The sequence below is a fragment of the Salarias fasciatus genome, chromosome 23 (genome assembly GCF_902148845.1).
Source record: "Salarias fasciatus chromosome 23, fSalaFa1.1, whole genome shotgun sequence".
Classification (NCBI taxonomy): Eukaryota; Metazoa; Chordata; class Actinopteri; order Blenniiformes; family Blenniidae; genus Salarias; species Salarias fasciatus.
Window position 1 is genome coordinate 25,075,822 of NC_043766.1, and position 27,101 is coordinate 25,102,922.

The 27,101-nt window shown below is 41.1% G+C and overlaps 2 protein-coding genes across 8 annotated transcripts in view; both read left to right on the top strand.

Annotated features, from left to right (window-relative positions):
* The window catches only part of dab1a (DAB adaptor protein 1a), a 101,242-nt gene extending 96,530 nt beyond the window's left edge, over positions 1-4,712 (top strand). For all 4 annotated transcript variants that reach the window (XM_030083790.1, XM_030083791.1, XM_030083792.1 and 1 more), the window contains one exon: positions 3,616-4,712. In XM_030083790.1, the coding sequence (XP_029939650.1) occupies positions 3,616-3,663 (48 nt within the window). In that variant the 3' untranslated portion in view covers positions 3,664-4,712. The remainder of the gene's footprint in view (positions 1-3,615) is intronic.
* A 4,865-nt stretch (positions 4,713-9,577) lies between these two features.
* On the top strand, positions 9,578-25,320 carry LOC115382124 (proline-rich protein 36). Of its 4 annotated transcripts, none has more exons than XM_030083789.1 (21): positions 9,578-9,843; positions 11,627-12,786; positions 12,916-13,085; positions 13,925-14,116; positions 14,214-14,384; positions 14,481-14,508; positions 14,614-14,738; positions 15,206-15,234; positions 15,366-15,400; positions 15,566-15,734; positions 18,787-18,946; positions 19,135-19,255; positions 19,400-19,434; positions 19,527-19,611; positions 19,738-19,781; positions 21,605-21,674; positions 21,759-21,830; positions 21,960-21,979; positions 22,086-22,119; positions 22,563-22,671; positions 23,122-25,320. In XM_030083789.1, the coding sequence occupies exons 1-20, from the start codon at positions 9,835-9,837 to the stop codon at positions 22,654-22,656; spliced, it is 2,823 nt and encodes a 940-aa protein (XP_029939649.1). In that variant the 5' UTR covers positions 9,578-9,834; the 3' UTR covers positions 22,657-22,671; positions 23,122-25,320. The 4 variants fall into 4 exon arrangements, with proteins under 4 accessions (XP_029939649.1, XP_029939647.1, XP_029939646.1 ...); XM_030083787.1 differs by having other exon boundaries at positions 14,214-14,321; positions 14,406-14,508; XM_030083785.1 differs by having other exon boundaries at positions 9,579-9,843; positions 14,214-14,508.
* Positions 25,321-27,101: the final 1,781 nt, after the last annotated feature.

A 27,101-nucleotide genomic window follows, 5' to 3' on the forward strand; every position in this document is an offset into this window, starting at 1 on the left:
TTCTGAGTGCATTAAGTCTTAATAGGTCAACTGGACATTAATTAGTACTGAAGTTTCTGTACTGTTGTTCTCATGCATGTTTGCAGAAACATTTGTCCATATTTTTTTGTTTTAAAGGCATTAGCCATGCTGACAGTGACCAGTTATCCATGCAGTTTACTTTTCATATATTTAAGGGAAATTTTTGGGTAGAATTTTGTTCCTCGTTGCTGCTTGATGCCCAGTGTCTTATAGGTTCATCATGCATGGTTGCCTTGGCCGTAGTGCTTGCCCTCATCATGTCCTGTCTTTGTGACGTGTACCTAAATCACACCCTGCTCCCTAAATAGCACTCATCTCAAAAGCAAAGTCAATAGTGTGTGACAGCCAATCAGAAACTGTGCACTTCAGTGAGCAGGGTGTCTTCAGAGATTTGTGTGCAAAATGCTGATCTTAGATGTTTGGCTTAATATAAACATGATGTACGCTGACATGCCATGCATTATTTTTATATATATATATATATATATATATATATATATATATATATATATATATATATATATATATATATATATATATACACATATACATACACATATATATATGTAACCTATTATACTTGCTTTATTGTGAAGGTATCAGACTGATTAAGCCGAGCATAAGCTTCTCCATAGTAACATTCGCAACTTTCAGAGGCTTGCAATTTCTTTGTGTGACTCACATCAACGTTGAGATTTTCTATCAGACTTGCATGCAAAAACACACACCAAAGAGGAGAGCCGTTTTGATCCCTGCCTCCCTACCCGGTGTCCTCACCCACATAATTCCCGACTGTCGCTCCTTAATGATAGCTGCTGGCACTCACACAGGGAAAACTGTAATAGTTTTGTTTTCATCAGCTAATACTAGGGAGCCAAGATTAATGACTGCCCCAATATAATTGGCATTAATTAAAACCCAAGAAGCCTTCAAGTCTTTCCTCGCTCCAGGGGAGGAGGAGGGGTGGCTGATCAGGCTCCCTCCTCTGTTGGCCCACTTCCTCATGTTCAGATGGCCTGAAAGCTGCAGGGCAGCAGGTGGACGTGGGCCTTAAGTGGGAGAACGAATTGCAGAGTACAGAGTGGCAAATCTGGCTAGGAACTGGCTGTCGAGGCCAGAAGCCTCGAGTCTTTCCTCTGTAGTAGGTGGACTGCTTTGGTCATGGTCCAATGACGCCGCTCCCATATGGTGTTTACTTGCTCAATCACATCGACTTTAGACATCCTCCCAAACACATGCACCTGTACCGCAGGACCAGTTACTCCCCAGACAAGCACACCTGCGATCGATACTCTCACCACCTGTGCCCATATTAGAGCCAAAAATATGTGTGCGTCGGTCTGAGTGTGTGTGTAGCTCGGCCACCACCGCCAGTCCCGGCCCCGCTCCTCAGTCCGCCCCCTCCTCCCGCTCTCCTCCCCACCGCGTGACTCCAGCGGACATGTGTTGAGGCGGCTGAGAGTATAAGTGTTTTTTCTGGGGGTGATCTCATCATGTCCAGCGAATAGTCTCGAGTCGCAGCCGTGAAATGGCCTGTTTCTACGGTTCACTGAGCAATCTCGCATCGCTCCCGTTGCCCACGGCCTTCCACCTTGCACACACAAATGTCCGCACATGTATGACTGGGGCCAGATATTTCGGCTTTCAGGCTGGTGCCACGCCAACGCATCACTCACACCTCCACCGCGGCCCTCTCCTCCCTCTCTCCCTGGTCTCGGCCGAGGTTGATGGAGCCGAAGCGGCCCCCGGTTGGCAGAGCTGGTTAGATGATGCAGGGTGACACTGCTGGGCTGTGGCCCGGGCGCACTGGTCGAGCAGTGTGTGCTCGCTGTCACTGCTTGTCTCTGCCTCTTTGTCACCTCTCTCAGGGCTGCTGGCAGCTACTTTCTGCTGACTGCCGGCTCTTGGCCGCCTGTGCAGCTCACAGCTCTTCATGCCGGACCCCACAGCCTCAGCTGAAGCAAGTCAACCCAGCCTTTACTTTATAATGCACTTAAAATTGGAGACACTGCCGATAATGAAATTGTCATCTGCCTCAAATTAGGAAACATTTTATTTCTGTGTTTGATTTTATTCCCTAACTACCCTAAATTCTCATAAGAACCACACTCTGCCATGGAACATTTATAAACTTCAGCACAAATCAATTTTATCTTTTATGTGTCATTTTGTTGAGTTCAGTTTATTTCGTTTGTTGTAAAAATCAAAACAAAACTAAACTAAACAAATGCAATACAGAACAAAGGTTTCAAAGATTTAAATCCTTGAATGAAAGGGAGCAGAAACAAAAGTAAACTTAGACAATATACTCCTTTATCTCAATCATTTCCTTGATTATGAAGAACAAACAGCTAACAACAAACAAAATTAATTTTGTTGAGTATTTTCACTGCAGACATTTAGCAGCATCAAACATCACCAGTAAAAATCTTGAGTCCCCTGAAATTACCAAGATCAAACTGGTTGTCCGACGAATCGATCGATTCAAAGTTTGTGTTGCATTAGTATTACTAACTATTACCTATTAACTAACCCATGTTGGTTATTCTGTGCAGACAAGAGTTATAAATGACTGGCATCACTTTCAATGCTATCATTTTTTAACAGCTGGTATTTCTGCTTTAGACCAACTTGGTCTGCTGTATGCTTTATCTTCACCCCTGGTGTGGGTTTGATTTGTTTTGTATAAATAAAGCAGTCAGGGTCAGCAGAACACAGCAAGACAGGAACATAAGTTTATTGATCTTGCGAGTGTCTCTTCTTTTCTCACATCAGAAGAAACTTCTCTCCTGTCTGCTCCCATGGTAAGGTCATATAAGTGTCTCATATACTTTATTTGTGTTAGACAGCAAAAGGGAGACCCCAAATTCTTCACACTCCTCTGGGCACTGAGTGGGAGAAGTCTTCCAGAATAAAATAGGCAAGTCTCCAATGAAGTTGTCTTTGCAGCAAATTGAGTGGCTGGCTGTAATTATGTGTACGATAATAACGGCCCCATTGTGAGTGACTGCAGCAGGCTTGGTGCTCTGACTGCAGGGTGTTCCATCATCCACTGTTGTCTTGCGGCTCCGTCGAAGAGAAATACAGACATGATGACTCATAACTGGTCTTTCAAGGCTCTAGTTTATACCTCTGATTCATAGTGGTCCTGGAGGGAGCCTGATGTGGCAGAGGAATATGCATATGCGTCCACAATGACACACTCAGACACCGTAAGTCACTGTGCACACATGAAAAGGGTCTCTGAAAGTGAGGGTTGAATTTTTCTTTAAGAACTCTGAATGGGCAAAGAGCGTGGAGGCAAGACTGTGAAGCCTCCGATGGTGTAATGTGCTACTGCCCCCTTGTGACCATGTTAGGTATCGTGACAGGCAAACCACTGCAGATCTGGATCTTTCTTGTCAGGACTTGCAGGTCGGTGATACTCGCGCTTCTCCCAGTTGAGAGAGTGAATCATGAATTCAGGTTCTCCACTGTTTCTTGCAACACCCAGATGAAGTGAAAAAGGCCGGCATTACAGGTACAGTTAGACACTGGATGAGGAAAAATACGTAATATTCTCTCTCTTTCTCTCTCTCTCTCTCTCTTTGACAGAAGGGAAAGGACCCTCTGTACGCCCAGATCAACAAAGGGAAGAAATAAAGGACTCACAAGAAGACAGACTTGACCAGCAAAGAGAGAACAGGAGGAGGACCCTTAACCTCTGTGTGTGTGAGTGCGTGTGCGAGTATGGATGGCACGTCCTCGCCTGGCCAAGACTTTCTTGCTCTCCTCTTCCTGCTAACAACCTCCCAGGAGAAGCAACCACGCTCTCACTGTTTCTCTCCTCTTCCTCCTCCTCATCCTCCTCTCTGAAGTCTCTCTTCTTCCTGAGGAGACAGCCCTCTCAGTCATTGACTTCAGGAAGGAGGGATATCAATCACTGAGTCGGATCCTGTTCTCTCTCCACTGCGTCTCCTCCTATCCTCTCTTCTACCTGTGGCAACTCACACCCAGCCTTAGAGACATATCCTGCTCCCCCTTTTCTCCGCCTCACTCTCTCTCCCTGTCGGCCTCCCTGCGTTGCTCCTGCCTCCCCTGCTCTCCACTCCTCCCTCTGCACCCTGCGCCTGGCCAGAGACTGACTGTGCTGCCAAGAAGGGAACTGAGTCAAGCAGTGCCTCCCCCTCTGTGACGCACACTCACACACGCACGCACACACCAGACTAGAGTGGTCAGCTTTTGATTTAATGGGACAGAATCTGAATCAGTAAGGAGGAGATCCAACAGGTGGAGCCAGACTCTCAATGTGCTAATCAGTGATGGCTCGTTTTCCGGAATTGCTGCCTCTGATTGGCTGATTGGTTCGGGCGTTTCCTTCCCATTCTTGTGAGTGTCTGCTGGATCACTATGCAGAAACAAGACTCTCTGGGAGCTACTCACGCACCAACTACATGATTACTTTGCACACAGCAATCATACAAACACCCAGACATGCAAACACACACAGTCATGCCCCGCCCTTCAACATGCTTACACACAGTAATTTGCCTAGCGTCTCTCCACGCGGACAGACTCGTAGTGAGACCAGAGGACCACATATGCTGAGGAAATGGACCCTGAGAGGGAAACGTTGCAAGTTAAACAGTTTCTGTGATCGAACTGTTCATTCTCTATAGCTTTTGTACAATACTGATTTCAGAAAAAAAGAAGAAATTGAAAAATTGAATTTTTATTTTATAAGTCAATGAAGCCGCTGGGGACAGCTCTATAGGAGTTATAGAGTCAACATGGCTTTAAGGCATCTGATCGTTGGTTTGCCAAACTCATTTTGTAAATAATGACAACAACAACCATTCTGTCCACTGGACCTCTGTGCCATAAAATAGGAAGGCCTCAGTTATGCAAGCTCTTGACATTATAACCCAAGCAATACCAATGTATGTTTTCTTTATCTTTTAATCCTGGGTTTTATCCGCCTCGTTCTCCCTCAGCTATTTATTTTCCTGTGCATGAATGCTGCAGGTTTTTGTCTCTAGTCTCACTCACTAACTCTGGTTACCACCCTCGACCTTACACCACACCCCCGTCCCTATCGTCTTTAATCCCATCACTTAGAGATTTTTATGTATCATGCAAATCAGCTCTCACAATTTATGCTACCCAAAACTTTTTGTACCACAGCCTTCTGCTTTTGTACCTCAGAGCTGTATTTTGGTTTTGCAGGCGGCGGACAGGGTCTCGCTCATTGTAGCCCAGACTGCTGCTCTCCTCCATCCTGTTTCCCCAGATCGGTATTTGAGATTACAATGATGCTCGACCCATCTGTCCGTCTGTTGGTCACGTGCCAAACTGCAGCTGTCCGCGTGCGGACTGCAGCTTCCTCCGCTACAACTACATCAACTGTGATGCCAATGACTCCCTATTTTATGGCCAGAGTCCCCATGTCACTCGAGAACTCTTTTGGACTATGACATTGATTAACTTAAAAACTTTGACAAGTAGAAGATGAGCAAAGACGTTGAATAAAAAGGGAACGTTGCTGTTTGAGTACATAACATTTCTAGACCTATTTTAACTTTACCTCAGCTAACAGTTTCTTAATGTAAATTTACACATTATTTTTATCTTTATGAATATGACATTCTACTGTGGGTTTTTAGATGATTTTTTGGTTCGATCTTGATTTACGTATTCCACCATGTATTAATGTTGCAAATAAACACATCCCAAATGACCATGTGTGTTTATGTCTCCTGAGTGTGTGTGAAAGAGTGTGAGCCTGATGGTGTGTCCCTGGCAGAGGTGACACCCCCCCCATCACCCTCGGTGTGTCTTACTGCAGCGTTTTGATGTAATTTAACACGGGTTTAATGACCTGTCACTTAAGGTTTAATAGAAAACAACCACAGCACAGAGGCTCCAGCCTTTTCACCTTTACTCATTTAAAGAGCCAAATACGTCAGAATGAATTTTACATTCATTTACCAATAAATATGATACCCCAAAGAATAAAAATCAGCCACTTTAGTGAAATCATACATTATCTGGCTGTGCAGTTCCTTCTGTTTCAGGTACATTGTTGCAGGATTTTCACTGCCAAGAATTTATAAGGATGAGAGAAATGTCATTTTTTTATTGCTGAAAGCACTGAGGAGTTAAATTTAACTCACTGTCTTAATACTAAAAGAAAAAGAAAAAAAAAACATTTGCCCCAGTTACTGTATAATCCATAAACTCCCCTGTCAGCTGTTTTCTTTTGGACTATTTCTTCTTTGGGAGCTGCCAGCAGTGACATCTCCAAATCGTCCAGGATAAGCTGCACATTGTGCTGAGAAAGATGTGCTGCAGATTGACCAGGCTTGAGCTACTTTTAAAGTTTAAGCATTACAGTTTAAATTCAACTCGCATATTTTCGTCATGTGCTATAAATGGGACACTGGTGACCAGAACAATGAGCAAATGGAGAATCTCTTATTTTTCTAAGCGCAAGTAGACTAATCCTTTAAGGTACACTATGAGCGTTTCAGTAATCAGGTGGTGGTAAGTATTTTGTGGTATCCACTCTGCTCTAATCCTACGAGTCTGCCCAAGAAGTTTGACAGTTTTTTTTAATGTGGAAAATTTAAAGCTATTGCCATGTTCACAAAACTTCAAAATAATACATGACACTATCGGGAAAAATAAATACAGACACTGCGCAATCAGTGTGAAGACAGAAGCTCAATCAGGGTGTAGAACAAAGCAGAAAATTAAAGATTTCACAGGGTGATCTGCCGTAGTGACGCTATAAACCTGCATGGGGACATTACTGTAAAATGAATTCAGGATGTTGCCCCTGATGGGCAACTAACCCCTCAGATCCTTGGACCTTCTGTATCTCCACCAGGGAACATGATTCTCCTCTGCTGGACAGTTATCCCCAGGCGGACCTGCACTGTAGTCTGCAGGGTCTCCTTGTCAGACATGACATATTTGGACTTTCAGGCTGCAAATGTCAGTGTGGATTTTGTCACTGATGCTTAAACACAGAGACAGCTGGCTTAGAAATGCAACATGTCACACTAAAACCACTAGTTTTACAATGAATACCTCAAATCATACAACATCTATACTCTTTACTAATTATGTGTTTGAAAGTGGTACATCTGTCAGATAAGGCATTCTGAGTCTTTGGTCCACGGGGAATTAAATTTGATTTCATCTCTTCTAATGAGTAATAACTGAAAAAAATGTGTCAAATACTTTTCAAGCCTTGTCCAAAACATAGTCACTTAATGCTGTATTAATCAGTTTCCTACAGCTCTGGTAACATGATTTTCCCATCTCCCAACTGATTTTTTTCTTCTTCTTCTGTTTTTTTTTTTTTTTTTCTTCTATTCAGACAGAATTATGATCAAGCTTTTTATAACAGTGACTGTTTTCAGCACATAACATGTTCATAATAGGAGCTGGGCTGAGTGAAGAACAATCCTCATATGTCTTGGAAGATCGTGCAAGTTATTAAGATGTCAGCTACATTTCAGACCATTGATGATGTGACAATAAAACTAAGATCAAGGCAACTGAAAAATAGATTGAAGAAAGAAATTATGTTATAAATAACAATGGCAATACAAAGCAATTGTTACAAAAACGAGTCAAAATTAAGTTAAAATGCAAATGTGACAACAGTATCAGTGATGAGTGCACATTCTTTGAAGGACAAGTTATAGATTGTAAGAAGTGCAGAATGTTCAGTAAAAAACAATCATGTAACTCCAGTGAGGAGTCAGTGAGGAAGAGTAACTAATAAACATGAAGAGTTCTTGAGTTTTATTTATTTAAATACACGGCACCCACATAGTGTACCCACAAGTACGGTAAGGAATCACATATGTTCTTAAAAAACTGCAGATTACCCCTGACAAATACTGCCGACCACCTCTGTGACATTTGATTTACCAAAACATCACTAAAGCCAAAACCTTCAATTCCAAAATAAGAAACATAAAAAAAGCATGATTTTTTTAAATAAACAAAATGATTGTGCTGAAATTACATTTATTTAAATGAATTTCTAGTAATTAAATTTCTAGTAGTTAAAATGCCCCCATTTCTTGAAATGAATTGGAATCAGTTGAAAAACAAGACTTTTTTAAAGGAAAAACTACAGGGAACTTTTTTTTTTTTTGAAGATTTTTAATAAATTTCATTAGATTCAAAGACAGGGGAGGAAGGTAATCACTAGTGTTAGGAGTCACATACAAAATGATCCACATTCAGGGTAACAGCTGAAGCTTTCTATGGACGTAAGCTTGCATTACATACATAAGGAATAAATGTATATCGAATAAAATGTCAAATTTTGTAGTGCTTTTTAATAAACACAAAAAACTAACTGTTATGTATTTTTCAAAAGTGATATTCATCGGCATCGAGCAGAATTCTGGATGAGGAGATAATACCGGATGCAGCATTATGACCCACTGAATTTTATTTAATAAAATGTAATTGAATTTTACTATATTCTCTGTGATTTTGCTACGATGAAGTAATGATGGTTTCGAAAAAGTCTGTTGCCGTTTCAAATCTTCAATTGGAGGAATATCATTTAAAAGAAATGTTTTTGCAATTCTCTCATATTCTGTGGTGGAACACAAATAAGATGCAGTTTTTAAAGACATTACAAATACTTTTAGACTATTGTTTCAATAACTAACCACTTGTGGGCGACTGTGCATCACATTTCAATCCACAGGTTAGCAGTTCGTTCCCCATTCATACCTCACAATGTGTGGACGTGTTGTGGACTGAACCTCAAGTTTCAGCCACCGGAGGTTCAGAATCACACGTGCCAGCAGACACTGTTGGTGTGGGAGTGAATATCACTAACAGAGTGCTACGACAATAATAAAGTGGTGAAAATACACTTTATAAGTGTTTATTTGTTTTGACAGGGATAAGTAGGAAACAAACACAACATCCCCCAAAACAGTGAAGTTGAGTGAAGGTTCACAGTTTTTGTTTTGTTTTTTTTAACTGGATAATAACTAAAGATGATCAAAAGATGACCGGGGTACGAATTCACCTGTATCCTGTCGCAGTGTGACTCTGTTCATCATCTCGGTCCTCTCAGGGCCAGGACCAGGTCTATAGCATAAGGTGTAATTGTGTCACCAAAGTCCACACAAATTCTTCTGTGTTTTGTGTAACAAACTTGGAATGCTGACCAACCTCTTCTGTTTTCATTTCCTCTCTGTTCACCTCAAATCTGGAAGTCAGGCTACAGACAGTGGCCTGCACATCCCCCAAATGCCACATCCACCTTAAAGCAGCAAAATCTTAATGATTCTCCAGGTCTCGTGGTTGGATATTTAGGGAGAAAAGCCTTGGGACCATAATTGAAAAGGGTTAATGAAAACATTTCTGAGGAGTTTCATGACAGTGACTCAGTTTTGCGCATACACGCAGTGCCAGCTGGGCCACATTCCTAAAGGGGAGGAAAAAAAATCCAGTACTGTTGAGAGTCAGAGTGTTGCGTTAAATGCGCAATGGAGGCCAGACCCGTTTGACAAGCCCTGCTGTTTTCTAAAGATGAGAGCGAGTACTCAGCCTCATTCCTCTACTGAAACCACCTGCTTTACGCATGGGCCACACACCTCTCTCAACCAGAGGACAAGCTCTCACTGTCACCCAGCAGCTGGATTCAAGCCTTGAAATCTGATTTTGTATTGCTCTTGTACTCTTGGCCGGAAACAGAATGAGTGGCTGAAGAAGTGAATTTACTTACTTGATCAAGGAGGCTTCTTTTTCTGTTTTGTTTTTCCCCCCTTTTCGGTGGATTGAAAAAACATGGACCAGGTAAGCTGTTTTTCTTCTTCTTCTTCTTCTTCTCCTCCTCCTTCTCATTTCCCACCACAAACTTTCATGATAATTTGTTTTGTGTTCAAATGTCACACATTGTGTAAGTAAATTATTCTTCTCTTTTTATCATGGACACTTTAAAAACTCAACTCAAATAAAAACAGTGAAATGACACTGACATTTTGGTGAGTAGCTGCAACAAGTATAGACATTAAAGCCTTATGTACCATGGTTCAGTCATGGTTCTTGAAATCATTGTAATTTATTGAGCCACTCTCATCAGGTCAGTCTAAATATTTTGAGTAGCCTGAGAGAGAGGTTACTTCTTTAAGATACATACAATCTGTATAATTTCCTGAGGTTTTGTGCTGGGAGTTCATCAGTTATTGGAGAATCCTTTCTGACTTGACAAGATACAACAAGGAGAAACCATTGTGATATGCTTACTTTAAAAACAAATGTTATCATTTGAATGGTTTTAAAATGCTCTAAACTTACAACCTGGATTACTTGTAAGGTCCACCAAGCTCATACGAATATAGATTGTGCTTTCATTTTGCGTGTTTTGAGGGTGATTCACTGATACGGCTGTCTTTACACGCAAACAGAAATATTTAACATTTAGTTTTGCTGCATTGTTGTTTGCACATCCCCATGGAGTGATTGAATGGAGGTTTGACCCCACAATAACTAACTAAAATGTAGTAACATGGAATTGGAAGTGTTGGAGGATTTAGATGCTAAAGGTATAATCAGAATTTTACAAACAATAAAAATGAGAGCAATAAGGAAGATTATCTGCCAGTGTTGAAACAGTGGGGAAAAGTACAACAGAAGAGTTGTCCAGGTTACAAAACCTTAGAAAGAGAATAATGATAAAGTCTGTCAACAAAAGACACTGCGAGCCAGCTGAGGAAATGCTTCATGCAGATGTAACCATCAACAACACAGACTTTGTAGCATTGTTCGTTAATTTATCAGCCATAGACTTCTAGATATGCTCGATTGGAGAGGTCCTGCCAGTTTAACTCATAAAATGTTCTGTCAAATTTGCAATATGTGTTGTTTTATAGAGAATAGCCTCTGTACTAGTTATTGATGAATTTGAAAACAGGTGGTCTCTTTGTCAGAGAGAAGAATAATAGTGTGAAAAACACACAAAGGACACAAGAAACGAGTGAAGCACTGCTGCAAAAACGCTAAAAAAGCAGAAATCATTATTCTGTTATAAAATACGATTGTTTTCTTCTCGAGCAGCCAGACTCACACAATGCCTGCTCTATGAAACACTGGTAGACGATAACATGCAGACTACAGCAGAAGATGAAACATACAATACATTGAACTCTTGTCATGACAGATGATGACTTATAACTAATTAAAAAGAAAGCTGTTTTGTAGTGTTGCATTTTTGAGATGCTGTGCTGAAGACATTTTTTTTTTTTCAATAAAAGTTGTACTTCATGCAAGTATAGATATGCAGGTCCTGGACCTTTCAAAATTCAGTGTTGCACAAACTCAGCTTTCCACTGTCTTGGTTTTAGCATGACCACCTCCTGCTCGACACACCCGGCATTGCATATTAATAAATAGCAGTTTGTGGATTGTGCAACTTTTTCTGATGCAGTCTGTCATCCCTTCCATGTGTGTTATGTGTTTGTTTGTGCAATGTACATCTTGTGTCTGTTTTTATAAGTGCAAACTGTAGATCAGGCCCTTAATGTGTTTGCCTGACACGAGAATTGCACCTGAGGCTGTCACACTGTGATACTTTCACCAGGAAGGCACAATGGACTTTAAAGCCCTAAGGGCTAAGTTCCAGGATGAAGAACTCCACCTGAAGCAACCCAGGTTCAAACCTGCTCTCCCTGACAAACCAAAGGTTGTTCCTCCTCCTCAGAGTCCTACTCATTATGTCCCAGTGGGAGCACGCCCGTCCCTGCTGACCTCTATCAACCAGAGCATTGAAGGGAAGACACTGATTGCCCCCAGAGTGGTCTTCAAGGATGACAAAAAAGACATGAAAAAGCCTCTCATCCAGACTAACTCTAAAAAGAAGGAGAAGAGTGAAGGTAAACTGAAAGGAGGCAAAGACAAGACAAAGGAAAGCAAGGAGAAGCTTGATGAGGATTCGCTCGATCAGAAACAGAAGAAGGACAACGTTAAAGACAAGAAGCTCTCTTCGGTCTTTCCCACAATTCAGAAGGAGAGTACAGCCGAGCTTGTGCAAGCCACACCCCCTCCCAAATCCACAGTGAAGAAGAAGGGTCTGCTCAGCCTGATGAAGTCCTCAAAAAGAGAATCTGCGGAGATAACAACAGAGCCAATCCTAGACACTCCAAGCCTAGATGTTCCTGGACCAGCTCCACTCATCCCAGTGCCTTCTGACCTTGTTACCCCGCAGCCTGAAATGTCGACGCCAGAATTGCTCCTTTTACAAAGTCCCACAACGTCTACCTCCAGTGCTGGGGAAGTCACGCCATCGTCCACGATCCCTGAATCTCCTGCCTTCATCCCCCCACCTGTCTTTATTCCTGACATCCCGGAGCCTGAAGTCCCCTCCACAGAGTTCGAATCCCAGCTACAGATAAAGGATCCTGACTTTCCTGATCTCAGACCAGACAGTCCCATTGAAGTTATTCCCAGCGCATCCAGTTATTCCCTTTCAAGTCCCCCGCCAGTGGTCTCTGCTTCATCTCTGTCGCTTCCCGAGCCTGAGCTCATGGTTGAGCCTGGCATAGAGGCTATTAATTTAACTGAAGTGGAGAAACCTCCAGTGACAGACCCTCCCTTTTTTCAGCCATCTCCGAAAGCAGAGCGTCCAATCTCTGCGCTGTCTGCCCTGGAGAGGGCTGAGGACATGAGCCCAGAGAAAAAAAGAATTTCAGTTGACCAGAGGATTTTCAGTGCTCTGCAGAAGGCACGAAGGAAGACCACCAGGTAAACACCAGAAAACACATTTTACAAGTCCATCAGTTATCCAGCTCTCAGAGAGGCGTTTTGATGATTTATACAGTCAGTCGGCTGAGACATGTTGACACTAACATGCAATGCCTGATGTGCTTTTAGCTCCTTGACGAATCCTACTCACCCGTACTCAATCACCCCTCCGCCTGAAGAATTTCCCCCTGCTGACGGGCTCCCACCTCTATCCTTGGACCTCCCACCTATTGATTATGAAGGAGGAGCAGGGAGTGCCCACCAACCAAAACAAGAACTAGTCAATGGCATTGACCCTGGTAAGTCCAGTGACGCTCTTCTCCCCTCACTCCTCCCCAAACACAAAGTGCAGGAAATGTTATCTTATCGTCGGGACGTGAGACACTGCAGATCAGCAGAGGATCATTTGTTAGCGTAGGGTTTCAGCTATAAAGTCAACCTGGTATGTATAGTATGGTTTGCGCCACAGGGTTGCCTCAGGTGTTGGTTTGAAGAAGCAGCTGTAAAGATGCGTAGTGAGAACAGTCCTCACATTCTTCCTTAGTGCCAGAAACAACTGAGCAGCAGGCAGGGCAGAGCTTCACAGGTATGCTAGCTATGACAGAGCGGTGATGACAAACACTTTTATGTCAGTGAAACACCCCACAGAATGAACACACACTTGATTTGTTATCATGGAATGAAGTTATTTTTGCACATTAAGGTAAAATATAACTTCACTGAAAATCACATCCTGCTTCACATTAGACATAGTGAAAAATAAATTCTACTTCCTCGTCCTCTTTAGCTGAGGAATTCAAATTAACTTCTTATTGACATAAAAATAAATTAGTTGTAGAAACAGTGCAATCTGTAAATGAAGGCTGTTGTTTTTTGTGCTTGTGGCTGCTCAGACTTTTCATTTGTAATAGCCCTGTATATATGGGTTTGACTTCACAAACATGCACTGTGTGATTGAGAAGTTTGCTTTTTTCTCAGTGTTTTTAGTCTGCTTGGTCTGTCTCTCAAAACTGTTCTGTATTTAAAAGCTTTTCAGATGTTCAGCTGCAGTTCTGCTGTTGTTAGCTCAGTGGATTCAACTATGTCTCCTGAGGCTACAATTTGGTGCACTCTTCTGATTTTCATGTGGCTCTTTCAGGACATGTTTCTCCAGTATTAGGAGATATTAGTGTGGGGTTGCCTGACTCCCCCCCAGAGATGCTGGTGGTCCCCCCTCCTCCACCCCGACACTCTCTTCCAGCCCTCAGTTCCCTGACTCCAGAGAAGCCTGATGAGCTTCCCTCCACTGATCTGAGCACTTCAATTCCCACCCCACTTCTTACAGACAATGGTGAGACCTTTAATGCTGATTTTTACAACTTCATGAAGTCAAGTTTCAACGGTTTATCAGCTAATCCCATTGAATGTTGTTCCTTTCCTATCTGCAGGGCTCCCATTTTCCCCAGAGTTTTCAGAGACTGACACAGTGGAAGTTCCTGAGTTTTTTGATAATATAGCTTCGGATGTTCCCTCTCCGGAGATCCCAACAACACAGAGTGGGAATGAGGCCTACTCGGGTCCAGATAGAGTTGATGGAGGTGTTGTGCCACAGCTTCATGGTAACGGGATATTTGTTCCAGGGCCAGAGTTCAGGGCAGAGCCAGTCCCTGGAGGCGAACATGAAAATAATCCAGTTCCGCTTCCTTCGATCCCAGGTACTCAAGATTTGCTCCAAGTGGACAGGTAAGACACACAAATTCAACCCCACCTTGCTCTGCTCTGCAATGCCATGTTCTTTCTGGGATGTTTGCTTTAATTTCTGTGTCCTTAACCTTTTGTCTGTTTCAGTCCTCAAGTGGAAAATGGAAACAGCCCCTATGAGAGTGCAGAAAACATGTATGGGGACACTGGCTCATCTGGCACCAAGAAGAAGGGGAAGCCAGATGGCAAGAAGCGTAAAGGACCACCAAAGAGTAAGCTCCATGTTGTACCTGAAAAGAAACTTCCCTTTAGCATGTTGTCCAACTGCATGTTTAATGAAATCATTTCTATTTATGACTGAACTGAAGTATCTTGAGTTCGACCCCTTGAAATATCTGTGTCTCTGTTCGAGACGCGGCAGTCTTAATTTCTTATTTGTGTAGCAGGGGACAGTTTTTTGTCATTCAGTGAACCTGATATCTGTTCTTTTTTTAGTTTTCAAAGATGAGTAATTTGATGTAGGGTGATCAGCTCTGATGTGCTGATTAAGTCCTTTTAGACATTTTAGACAAATGTCTTTGGATATAAGTACTTAGATAGCAATGATACATGACAACATACATTTATGATAAACAGATCTAATCTTGAAGACTGTAACAGTAATTTATATTTATGGTTCCACCATCAGATGTGCTCAATATCTTTTGTTAACTGTGAATTTGTTTTGTTTTCACCACAGATCCGTATGTAGAGGCTGCACAGGAACCTGTAAGAAGCTTTTTGAGATTGTTCTCACATTTATTAAAGCGGAAATTTCTCTACAGTAATAGTAATTTCTCTATATTTCTCTATATTCATTTAAAATGTATTAAGTCTCACGTCTTTGCTGTTATTCACAGAATCAAGAGAAAACTAAGACAGGCAGGTTTGGCAAGTAAGGCTCTCTTTTTATCTCACAATTCTCTTTCCCTTCAGTTATCCCCAAGACTCTTAGTGATGACAGTTTATTTATTGTTTTATTCTTTATAGTCTCCCCTAGTATTTAATCATGCTGTGAGGAGCCCTATTTAAACATGCCATTTTATTGTTTTGGCCACAGGACAGAGAAGAAAGCCGTTGCAGAAGGGCCGGATGAGAAGGAACTGAAAAAGAGGGAGAAGCAGCGCCTTGAGAAGGAAAAGAAGGAACTGAAGGAGAAACAAGAACGGGAGAAGAAAGAGCAGAAAGAGAGGGAGAAGAAGGAGAGTGAGCTCAAAAAGAAATTCAAAGTGAGTGATGGTAATTTTGACAGAGGTATGGAAAGTGAAGGAGCAGCTGGGGAGGGTGGGGTATAAGTCTTGGCATGGAAACCTGTCTGGATTCATTCCTTTCAGTGGAAGAGTTGAGCTGAGCAACAATTGGAATCCGAATAAACATTAGTTTCATTGTTGGTGACATTTGTGACAGATTTTCTGAATATCCATTGTTCCTGCCTTATACTTTTTGTGATATTTTAGGACAAAAACAGCTTTCTGATATTGCAGGAATAGCACATTTTTCACTCCCTTCTAAAAACATGAGGGAACACTGTCCAATGCATTTAAAGCAACTGTTATCGCGATTCTAGAATTAAAGTACTGAGCGCATGGAGAAGCTCTCTGTCATGAAAGTAACAAAAAAAGATAAATTTTCATTAGGTCTCCAAATATTTTAGAGTCCTGACTCAGACTGTTTAAAATGCAATTTAGCAGTTCTGGTTGACTCTCAGTGTTTTAATGCACCAGTAGTTTTCAGTGGAAGCACTCTGAAAACAGGCTGCACGCTAGCTGCACAGCATTTAATGTCATTAAATGAAAAGCCCCCCGGATTAAAAGATTAACGTCATGTTTATCGCACTATACAGCGTGCACTGCACATGTGAGCAACATGTCTTCAATTATAACGTCACCGTGTACCACCTGTCCGGTATTTCCCTGCTCCTCCAGATAACAGACCCCTGGATTTTATACACAGCTACACAGACATCTGTAACAAACTAATCATGGACGAGCTTGTTGAGTCTCCTCTTGAGACTGTCAAGCCAGTAGATTTCAGTCTGTTCACCATCTCATTAGGATTTAACAGGTTTAATTTCAGATCACTGTCAAATGAGTTGGCTGATACACGGCAGACACGGTGTGCTGTCAGTGACTGTAGAGCAAACTTAAACACTGAGAGGGGAAATCTCTCACTAAGAACTGGCGCACTGTAATCGCGGCCCTCTAAAAGCATCCTGTTTGGTAGGACTCTACGATAACTTCAAATGATACATACATTAAAAGTCAAGGCTTATGCTTATCTCAATCTACTCTTAGAAAAAATGTTTAGAGATATTTGATGGTCTTTAATCAGAAACTTGTGGTCCTAGCTTTCACACTCCTGTAGGATACAGACTTTTTATATTTTTAATTAGGTAAAAATCACTGAACTAAACTTGCATGAGTTGATTCATCCATCCACCCACCTTTCATACGTCTTCACCCAATAATTACACTTCTGATGATGAACAAAGGCAGGTCACACTCTGTACAGATGACCAGTTCACAGAGAGAAAACCATTATATGCATTCACTTTAACACTGAGGTCCAATTAGAGTGACCAGTTATGCCCCATACACCATATGAATGTTTTAAGAAAAACTCTCACACAACAAATTAAAATGAAAACTCAACAGTGCCCCGCTGAACTCATGTCAGCGCTGCTTAGAGGTGATGGCACAAACCCCCACACCCCCCTGCAACTCACAAAGTTTCTTTCCTGTACACATTTGATTTCTTTCTCTTTTCTATTCCACCTTGAGCTTAACAGATATTACGCAATTTTTTTATTGTTAAGCAGTAAATCAATGCAGGTGTATCTCTTACACCTCTTGCTGCAATAATTCAGCAATGTCTTTAATCTCATCTTCAAACACAGCTTGACCTAAAATACTTTTTTTAAAACCTTTTATGGTAATTCACAATTGTATAACATTTCTATTTATCTCTTACAAAGTGATTTTAGTGACATAAACAAAAAAGCAGCTTTCGATTTGTACAACACCTGTCTGAATCAGGAAAAGAGCGTAAGCTGCTTAAGACAGCTGGGGTGAATGAATACAGCAACAGTATAAAGAGAAGATTTGGCTAAGCTGGGAGGAAATAGGGGAAGGAGAGGCTGCTTTATCATCAGAAACAGCTGTAAGACCTGAATTCTTCTCAACACCATCAGTTCTGAGATTAACCCAGCACTTAGCTAGCAAATTGCACAGTAATTGTTGTGTGGCTAACAAACCCAACCTTGACTCACTCAACATTTTCAGACCAATCTTCAAATAACCACTTTTTGTAAAAGTCAAACCTGATTGCTGTTCTGAAAGATTTTTTCTGCTCTTCTTAACTCTGTCTTACCTCACCCTGTGGAGCACTCAGTTTTGCTAAAGTATCGATCACATTTGTCAAACAGGACAGTTGTTCGTTTTTGGGTTCGATAGCCTGTGGTGTTCCCCTAGGTTCTGTCCTTAGCACTCCACCATTGTGTGTTTATATGTCTCTGCTTATTTGCAAGATCAGTAAACATAACATTAACTTTTTTTATGCACACATTCAGACATGGTTCTCTTTAATTAAAAACCATGACAAAAAGCGACCCGCACCAGCTTCTGTGTTGTGTGTTTGATCTCCTTGTTTCTGGAGTTGATCTCGGGCCGTGCACGCTCTTACATCATTACCATTTGATTATTGCAATTCACTGCTTTGTTGGGTAATCCAAACATCACTCTCAGAGGCCCTCATTTTTGTCAAAACCCTGCTGTTCAGCGACTGATTAATTCATTTAGGCAAAATGATGCAAGTCATCTTAGTTGGTGTTGAACTTGGCTTTCACTATTTATTGATCAATTTAAGGAGCTTCATTGTTAAATTTGGCTTGACAGCAGCCTCCACAGGGCATTTTGCTGTTGGCTGTTCTGCATGATTTTTACTTTTGGATCGTCTCCTTCTAGATTAGTTGACCCCAACATATGGTTCAACACCCGTTTGGAGGGCGCCATAGACCACAAGTAAAGAGGCCTATGTCTACTCTGAGCTTGTCAATCAAATTAAATAGACTTTTCAAAATCTTTCTGCAGTGCTGGGAAGCTGCCTTTTCTTTTTCAAGGTTTCTGCATCAGGATTTCACTTCATTATATTGTGTTGGAGAATGAAAGATCAGAGAGACCTGTTTTATCACCCGGGGCGCTGCAGGGGAACATTTTGTGAAAATAACTCCTCAAAAAATTATGTAGTCATATTCTGTTCTTGACTTGTGGCTGTGTTTGTTAGATCACAGGACAAGAGGATGCCATTTACCAGGCAAACGTAACTGTCACAACAAAAGGGCGTAAGAACGATCTGCCTGTCAAGAGCGGGGACGTCGTCAGCATCATCCGAACGACCAACTGCCCCAAAGGGAAGTGGCTGGCCCGGGACAGCACCAACAACTGTGAGTTAAAAAACATGCGGTTTAATCAGGTGTGTCTAATTATGTAATGAGGAGGTGAGATGACAAGTGAAAGCATGAAATAAAAAAACGTAAATTAAAACTGGCACAGAAAATCACCCTGAAAAGTGATTTACACACTTCAGGGTGTGTGTTTGGGAATCGTCGGTGACGCAGCGAGTCTTTTCCAGATGGGTATGTGGCGGTGGATCATGTGGAGCTGGACATCAAGGAGATGCTTGAGCTGGGAAAGAAAGCCCGTAAGACCAGCAGCAATGTCGTTGAGCCAGATGCTGCCAACGCAGGCAACAGGTGAGCCCTCACCGCAGGAAGCGTACAGTGTGTGAACATCACAATGATACGCCAACATCTGCAGACTGCAATAGTCTTCATTATCTTTATCTAGTGAAACAACTGATCATGCATCTATCTGGCGTTGTGTTTTTATTTTCTCAGAGTCTCAAACCACTACCCACTATCGGGAGAAAGCTGTAAGTATTCCCCGCTGTGAGTCATGAGTGCAGCACACACTGAAGTTGATCAGCAGCTGTTTAAAGTTGCTGTGTTTTAATTCTGTGCTCAGTCGAGGACGACAGCGAGGAGTGGACCGGCGATGATGATGAACCTGTCTCTCCTGCAATCGAAACTGCAGATCCCCTGGCAGCATTGTGAGTAAAAGTTAGCCTCATGTTCAATCTTAATCAGCCAGCGACAGCTCCAGCGATTGATTTTCAGCTGTGAGGTTTTTTTTTTTTACCTGAAAATATAAAACTTCAGTTTATTTTTTTGTGCAGAAGTCACACCAGGACACTGTCCATGCCAGAGATGCCAGACACAGGTAAGATGGCCCTTTGTAGGTGTTTTATCTTCATCTTGATGACTTCCTTGTCAACTTCTCATGATACTAAAACAAACTAAACAAGGGAAAAACAAAGAAAAACAAAACAGATATAACAGGTATAGAGCAACTAGGAAATTTTTTCCCCATGAGAAGGTTTCCAGAATTGAAAAAGCACCTGTTGCTACGGGCGACAGGAAGAGGAAGGTCAATCAAAGTACACCTTAACCCTTTATTAAACATAACCATTCTGCAATTACTCAACTACTGCCTCACCAAATCAGTTACAAAGAGAAAAATATCAAATACACTATTTGTTTGCTTAAAAGAAAATTCAAATATATATCTAAAATCTTTTGACACATATGATGACGTCTCCTGAAATAGGGTATGAAAAGAAAGTAGTGAGCAACTTTTTTCTTTAAAGATGTCAGTAGTTATTTCAATCAAACAGTATTTTCACATGTAGATTGACTCGGTCACAGCTATTTCCTCTTCCTATAAGAATTATTGTGACATTCATCAGTTTATTATCGCTGGTTTTTTCCAGGCAAATGCTCAATAATATTAGTAGTACAATAATATTAGTAATATATAGTGTATCACATGCATTCAGATTGAAATTGAGATTTACTGACATTTTATTGACAGTTTGAAGTTTGAAGTTTCATTTGATTTATTTCAAACTGTTGCAAAATAAAATTTTTCTGACAACAGTCAATTAACAGAAGTAGACAATACAACTTATATGTTAGTCATGAAATACATAAAGCTCGAGAAGGAGTGTCAGGAAGAAAACTTATTTTATCCCACCCCTCATACGTCAAGTGCTTCAGTGCGATTGCTTCCAATGCTGCCATAATAATGTTGTTTGTGGAGAAAAGTTATCCTCAATGAGCAGCCTGTACTCCAGCAGAAGGAGGCAGGATCCTGAGGTAGCTCAGAGTCCATGTTGACGATTCCCGCAGCAGCGGTCCGTATCAGCTATCGTGTGCAAAGTGACAATAATGGACCTTTTCTCTTTCTCTAATGATCTTCTTTGGGAACTTTGCGGCTCTCGCATGATAATCACACCAAGATGCGTTGTGTGACGACACTCGTCCCTCTGCAGCACGCTGTCATTCTTCATCTTTATCTCTGCAGTGTGCTATCTTGACGACACCGTTCAAATAGAATAAACAAAGATAATGCAGATGTTACCGATGTTTTTGAAGTGTGCAAGTTTGCTGTTTATTGAAAGCAGTGAATACGTTTATCAGCGTTTGTGGTCCACCTGAACTTAAGGGTGTAGATTTACAGGCAACAGATAACAAGATGGTTGTTAGATCTTTACCTTTTGTGCAGTGAGTAAAGAAAAATTCCTTTGCACAGGGAGGATTAACTGGGTACTTGCTGCAAAAAAGCACCATAATAGAGTTAAGATTTTCCTTTTTTTTAGCTATTGCTACTAGTTGTGAAATGTCAGATGTGAGGGAAAATGTAAATATTGAAGAGGATATTATATATAGTATTTTGCATCAGCCTGAATGGAAATGTCCATATTTAGTAATCACAGAACATGTGTTTCAAATCTAATTCCACTATAAGAATCCTCTTTTTTTCCCACTGTATTTCAACATCTTCAACACTTTATTATTTCTGTAATTACCTCCAGCCCCACATCCCCTCTGTTTAATTCAATAGGTGAACATGGTGGACAATTAAACGAGAAGCTTTGTGCTGACAGGTCTAAATTCTGACCACTTAGGACATTTGTCTCTGCTGTCATCATGATTATTAATCATACATATCCATTCATCATGTTGCTTTTTTTTTCTCCACAGCACACAAAGACCTGAGCATAAACCACCAGCACAGTCACAGTGATATCAATGCTGATGGCTCACATATGCAGTAAGCTCCCCTGTTTCCTCCTCAAACACGCACAATAACAGCGTGACTAAGATTTACATGTGTGATATTGTCTGTTTCTGTTAGAGCAAAACATGAAGCACTTCAAAAGTTGGCAACATTTTTCCATTCACCCAAAGGGGCGGAGTCAGCTACCAGGTGGGTACCATGCACAGGTGTGTGCGCCTGCTCCTCATATTTCAAAATGCATGGCAGGATGTAGGCTAGACAAAGTCATGTGATGTAACATGTCAAACTCTATAATAATTTTTTCGCCTCTTTTTGTAGCAACGGCGACGCACCTACAAGTGAGTTATAATTCAGTCGACTGTAACTAATTCATATTGAATTCATTTGCTAAACTTTTTTTTTTTTTTAACTTTAATATCACTCTACTTTCTTTGGCTTCTGCAGGTCCTGCGCATGTGACGGAGGCAGCAGTGCAGATGTAAGTACTGAGGAAATAAGACGCACGTGTGCATGCACATGCACACACGCACGTATTTGTGCAAGCGCACATGCACCGACACACACATAGACACATAAAAATGCCAGACATGCTGACCAACCTGTACGCAAACAGGTTTCCTTCCCTATTGGCTGGAATCGGTTGGTGCACATGACACAGGCACATGTTTTATTTTTCTGTGTTTGGGGGAAAGTGAGATGTGCTGGAAATGCTCTCCAATCCTCCCATGAAGCAGAGGTCAACAGTGTCCTGGCGGGACAATGACCCATTGTTTCTCCTCTCACCTCTTTGGCTGGTGTCATATTCACGGCAGAGCTGACACTCTGTCATCACAATGTAGGAACAATAGAGCATGTGCACAGAGACAGAGTATTTCCAAACAGTTCACCCTCACCCTCTTTTTTTTTTTTTTTTTTTTAAAGTCCGAACAACAGCTCAACACAGGGAATCGATTTGGATGATCCGATGCTCATCCTACCTCCCCCTGACCTGTATGCTGACCTGGGGTTGGAGTGACCATCATGCAGCACAGTAAGGAAGGATTACAGGGGACTCTTCACTGTGTGTGTGTGTGTGTGTGTGTGTGTGTGTGTGTGTGTGTACTTGTACAGCTATATGTTGTGAGGACCTTTTGTGAGGACCATGGGTTTATAACCTTACAAGTGAGGACAATTTTTGGAAAGTGAGGACATTTTTGCCGGTCCTCACTATTCGACAGACCTTTTTTGGCCTTTTTGAGGGTTAAGACTTTTTGGTTTCGGGTTACAATTAGGTTTAGGTTAGGTTTAGGGCATAGGTTTGGGTTACGCATTTATTTTCGATGGTTAGGATTAGGGTAAGGGGCTAGGAAATGCATTATGTCAATGAGTGTCCTCACAACGATATAAGTACAAACGTGTGTGTGTGTGTGTGTGTGTGTGTGTGTGCGCGCGCGCGCGTGTCTTCCATGTTGACACGACTTGTTTTCTTTGTTTGTGACAGGAGAAAAACCAGCCGGGTGGAACAGGATTAGTTCTTCTTCACACCGCGACCGGTGTCACTCACCTGATACTGGGACAGCGGCGTCATCTTCTCGACTGTGACCTTTTTGACCTGGTGCATCAGTGTGATGGCTTACAATGCAAACCGCCTCTGTAGGTGGCCTTCTGCTCTATGAACATGCGAGAGACAGTTTGGTGGCTGTGACTGACATTAAACTTTGGACTGGGAGGAACTGCTGGTCCCAAGAAAGGATTTACAGATGCTGCAGCATACACAGGGACACTGTTTTTGCTGCTGCCCTAAAAAAAAGAAAAATGTCTGTAGAACTCCTGCCCTGCATGTTGTAGATATTCGCCCTGCTTCAGCACACTTGCTTCAGATGTGGAATGAACTGGCTGTGTTGGAACAGGGATACTTCTAAAACATAGCGGACCAACTAGCGATCACTAACATATCTATCACCAAAATATTTAAAATAATATAAAATATAGTTTAAATTTGACAGTAAATTGAGAACAGTATAATGCTTTCGGTTAAGATACAGTATTTTTAGAGTTTGACACCAGCCTGGGGAATTACAATAAACATGCTGGGTCAAAGACGTGAACTCGTGTCTGAAGCTTAGTCTACATACAGTAGTTATAATCATTGATATACGTATACTGTTTTTTTGTGACAGCGTTTATGGAAAGAACAAGCAGCAAATGAATATTTAAGTTGTCAACAATGGGGTATTTTCACAGCTTCACTACTTCCTGAAAATAGCTGTGCACATTCATTTCCTGTCTTGCATTATTGGCCAAACTGATTAATCCAGGTGTGTCTGGTTTAGACTGCTGCAACAAGACACACCTGGATTAATCATTTTGGCCAATAATGCAAGACAGGAAATGAATGTGCACAGTTAATTTCAGGAAGTAGTGGAACTGTGAAAATGGCCCATTCTAAGAAATAACCTTATGCATCTTACAAGTAATGTGATATTTCTTAGGCTATACATGTGAACGTGACTCACTCTACTTTTAGTTTGTTTTTGCACCTCTTGAGTTTGATAGATTTAAAAACAAACTTAAAGACGAGTTAATTTTTGAAAGAGTGAATGCTGCCATCAAGAATCTGGTGCACATCAAATAATCCCTGCTGCTGCTTGATTGAAGCCGCTGTCTCTCTTTCCACATGTCTGATTAAATGATTTCCGGACTCGGGACACATTCTTTATTTATACAATCCCAATTTATTTACTGTCTCAAATAATTCATACCATCGTTTTTACATTTTTTGCTAAAATGCAGGTTTTCTCGCATGTTTATGTCTTAAATCAGCTGCAGTACCAGTGAAATAGGGGCTTCAGATCTGAATATGGCATTCCTAAACAGGCCAGAGACAAGTCCCTCCTTTGTTAATTACATATAGAAAATGATTAAGTTATGCTGAAAGTCCCATTTTCCCTTGAACACAGTAATGTTGTAGATGTGAAGACAGTGATGTTACTCACTTCACGTTGCTACAGCTGATCTGTGGTTCTTGGCTTTAATAGTGTGATCTTAAAGTATAATAATTTGGCCATTTTTTCCTCATGGTTTCATGTTTGGCTTGATCAGGAAACAGCACCACAAGTGTGAACAAAGCTTAATACCACCTTTACAGCTATCGATTACTAGACAGGTTTTCTTCAAGTGTTTGTATTATTGTGCTTTTTTTTTTTTTTTTGTACACTGACACCTTTTTTTCTACTGTGTTATTTCATTTATCAACAATATTTTTTTCTAACTCCTCTTGTAGATTGTGGAGGATATAGTCACTCTCAAACAGTGTATTTGCATGAGATAATTTTTTTAAACTGTACTGAATTAAGCAACATATAACAGAATAAAGACATTTGTGCTGCATCGTTCAGATTTGCACCTGGAGGGGAAAATTTATCCAATAACTTTATTTTCTTTACTCTGTTTAAAGCTAGAGTCTGGCAGGTGTCGCTGTTATGTTTCTCTAAGTGTAATACTGCCGTGCACACTGAGAGGTTGCAGCAGTATTTAGTATTAGCAAACAAAGAATGATTGTGATTTTCACCTGAAGTCATTTTCAAATAAAATGATTTTGATATTTTAGAATAAAGAGTAAAAGCAAAGTAATGATTTGTAATTTTGTGTTTTTTTGTACATGAATTTGAAAAATCTGCTAAGGGACAAAAACACTTTTGTTTAATATGTTTATTGGTTTTCAATAAATACTCAGTAAAGTGCAAATCATAACAGCAATTTCATGCAGTGCATAACACGAGAAATCCAAACCGACACGGAGACAGCTCTCTCTCTCTCACACACACACACACACACACACACACACACACACACACACACACACACACACACACATTAAAGACATTTTCAATAACACACATAGCCACACACACACTCACAGCGCACACACACTGGGGTATTTGAGATTACACTAATCTTAACAACCCCAAAACGGCTGAAAAGAAAACACAGTTTTGCTGTGGAAAATACTCACTTTGGTACAACACGTAGAGTTAGTGTTTATTCAGGGCGTTGTGTTTGAACTCTAAACACCGATTACAGTTTACAGGACGAACATGCTGATGGCAGTTGCATACAGGTGTAACAGCAGAGTATAGCACCTGACAGTAAACACTTTCTTTCTTTTGTTTCAGGAGTTTTTAACTTTGATCCAAAATGCAAGATAGTGCACTTCATCAAAACCTTGTATGTTCTGTTGTAATGAGCAGCAGCACCAGCAATAAATGCATGACAGAAAAAATATGATCCTCATGTCACTGACGACACCAAAACAGAGAGTAACAATGCAGTGTTGACCAGAAAGAGTGTGTGTATGCAAGTGTCCAGCTGCATGTGTCACACAGCAGGGAGTATAATTTATCGTCGACATCAAAGAACAATCAGCGTTGCAATCACATACTGAACAGACGACCCTATGCAGGACATAAGAACATGTGATAAAGGGTTTCAGCAGACTGTCAAAGGATGTGGTGTTCACAGGGTCAACCAGGACTTAATGATGCTGTCGTAAGGCAAAAATCTCTGAATCCAACACAACGCTGATTCATGACCGCAGCGACAAGCGTGCACTGCTACCAGCTAGAATCTCATCAAATTACATCATCTGGAGGTCGTGCAGCAGAGCATTCTGGGTAAACACAGAGTCAACTGAAAACGGACGTGAATCGTTAACGTGGTGAGTTTCAGATACATAAGACATCGGGAAATAACAGGTATGTACATGAACCAGCAAGGTGTGAAATCATCCATGATTTCAGCACTGATTCATCACAAGGACACCATTTATTCCTAGAGACACTCGATTGAATCACTCTTGATAATAACGCTATCTCACCCTTCAGCCAATCACAAGCCACCAGGCTCGGACAAGTTCAATGATGCTACTATTTCATAATCTTGTATGTGTATTACTTAATCATTGTAAATTGTATTGTTTGACCTATGATCGTTAATTACAGTATTCATTTCTGTATGGCTTATTTACACTAATTATTTGTACCACCAGTTCAAGGCGAAAGAAAAAAAAAACAAAAAAGTCCCTCATTCCCAGACTCTTCATTAAATCACCAAAGCTGCTTTAAAATCAAGAAACCAAAATTTTGAGACAAAGGACTCATAACAGCAGCACCAAATTTCATTTTACATTCAGACAGAAAACATTAAAAAAAAATAAAAAATTACGACAGCAACACACTACAATATAGTGATTTGATTTGCCAATTCAGAGCATTTCTAACAGTGATAAAATTGTGGCACAGACCAGTAACAAAGGGAACAGTAACAGAAAGTCACAATAAACAGCTCATCTGTTGTCTGCTGTACTCGGCAGAAAGGTTTCAAAGTGCAGACCGAACCCACATGAAGAGCCAGACCCACAGCAGCTGAGACAGCAACAGAACACCAGCCCATCCCAGTCCCACTCACTTCACAGATTCTGCT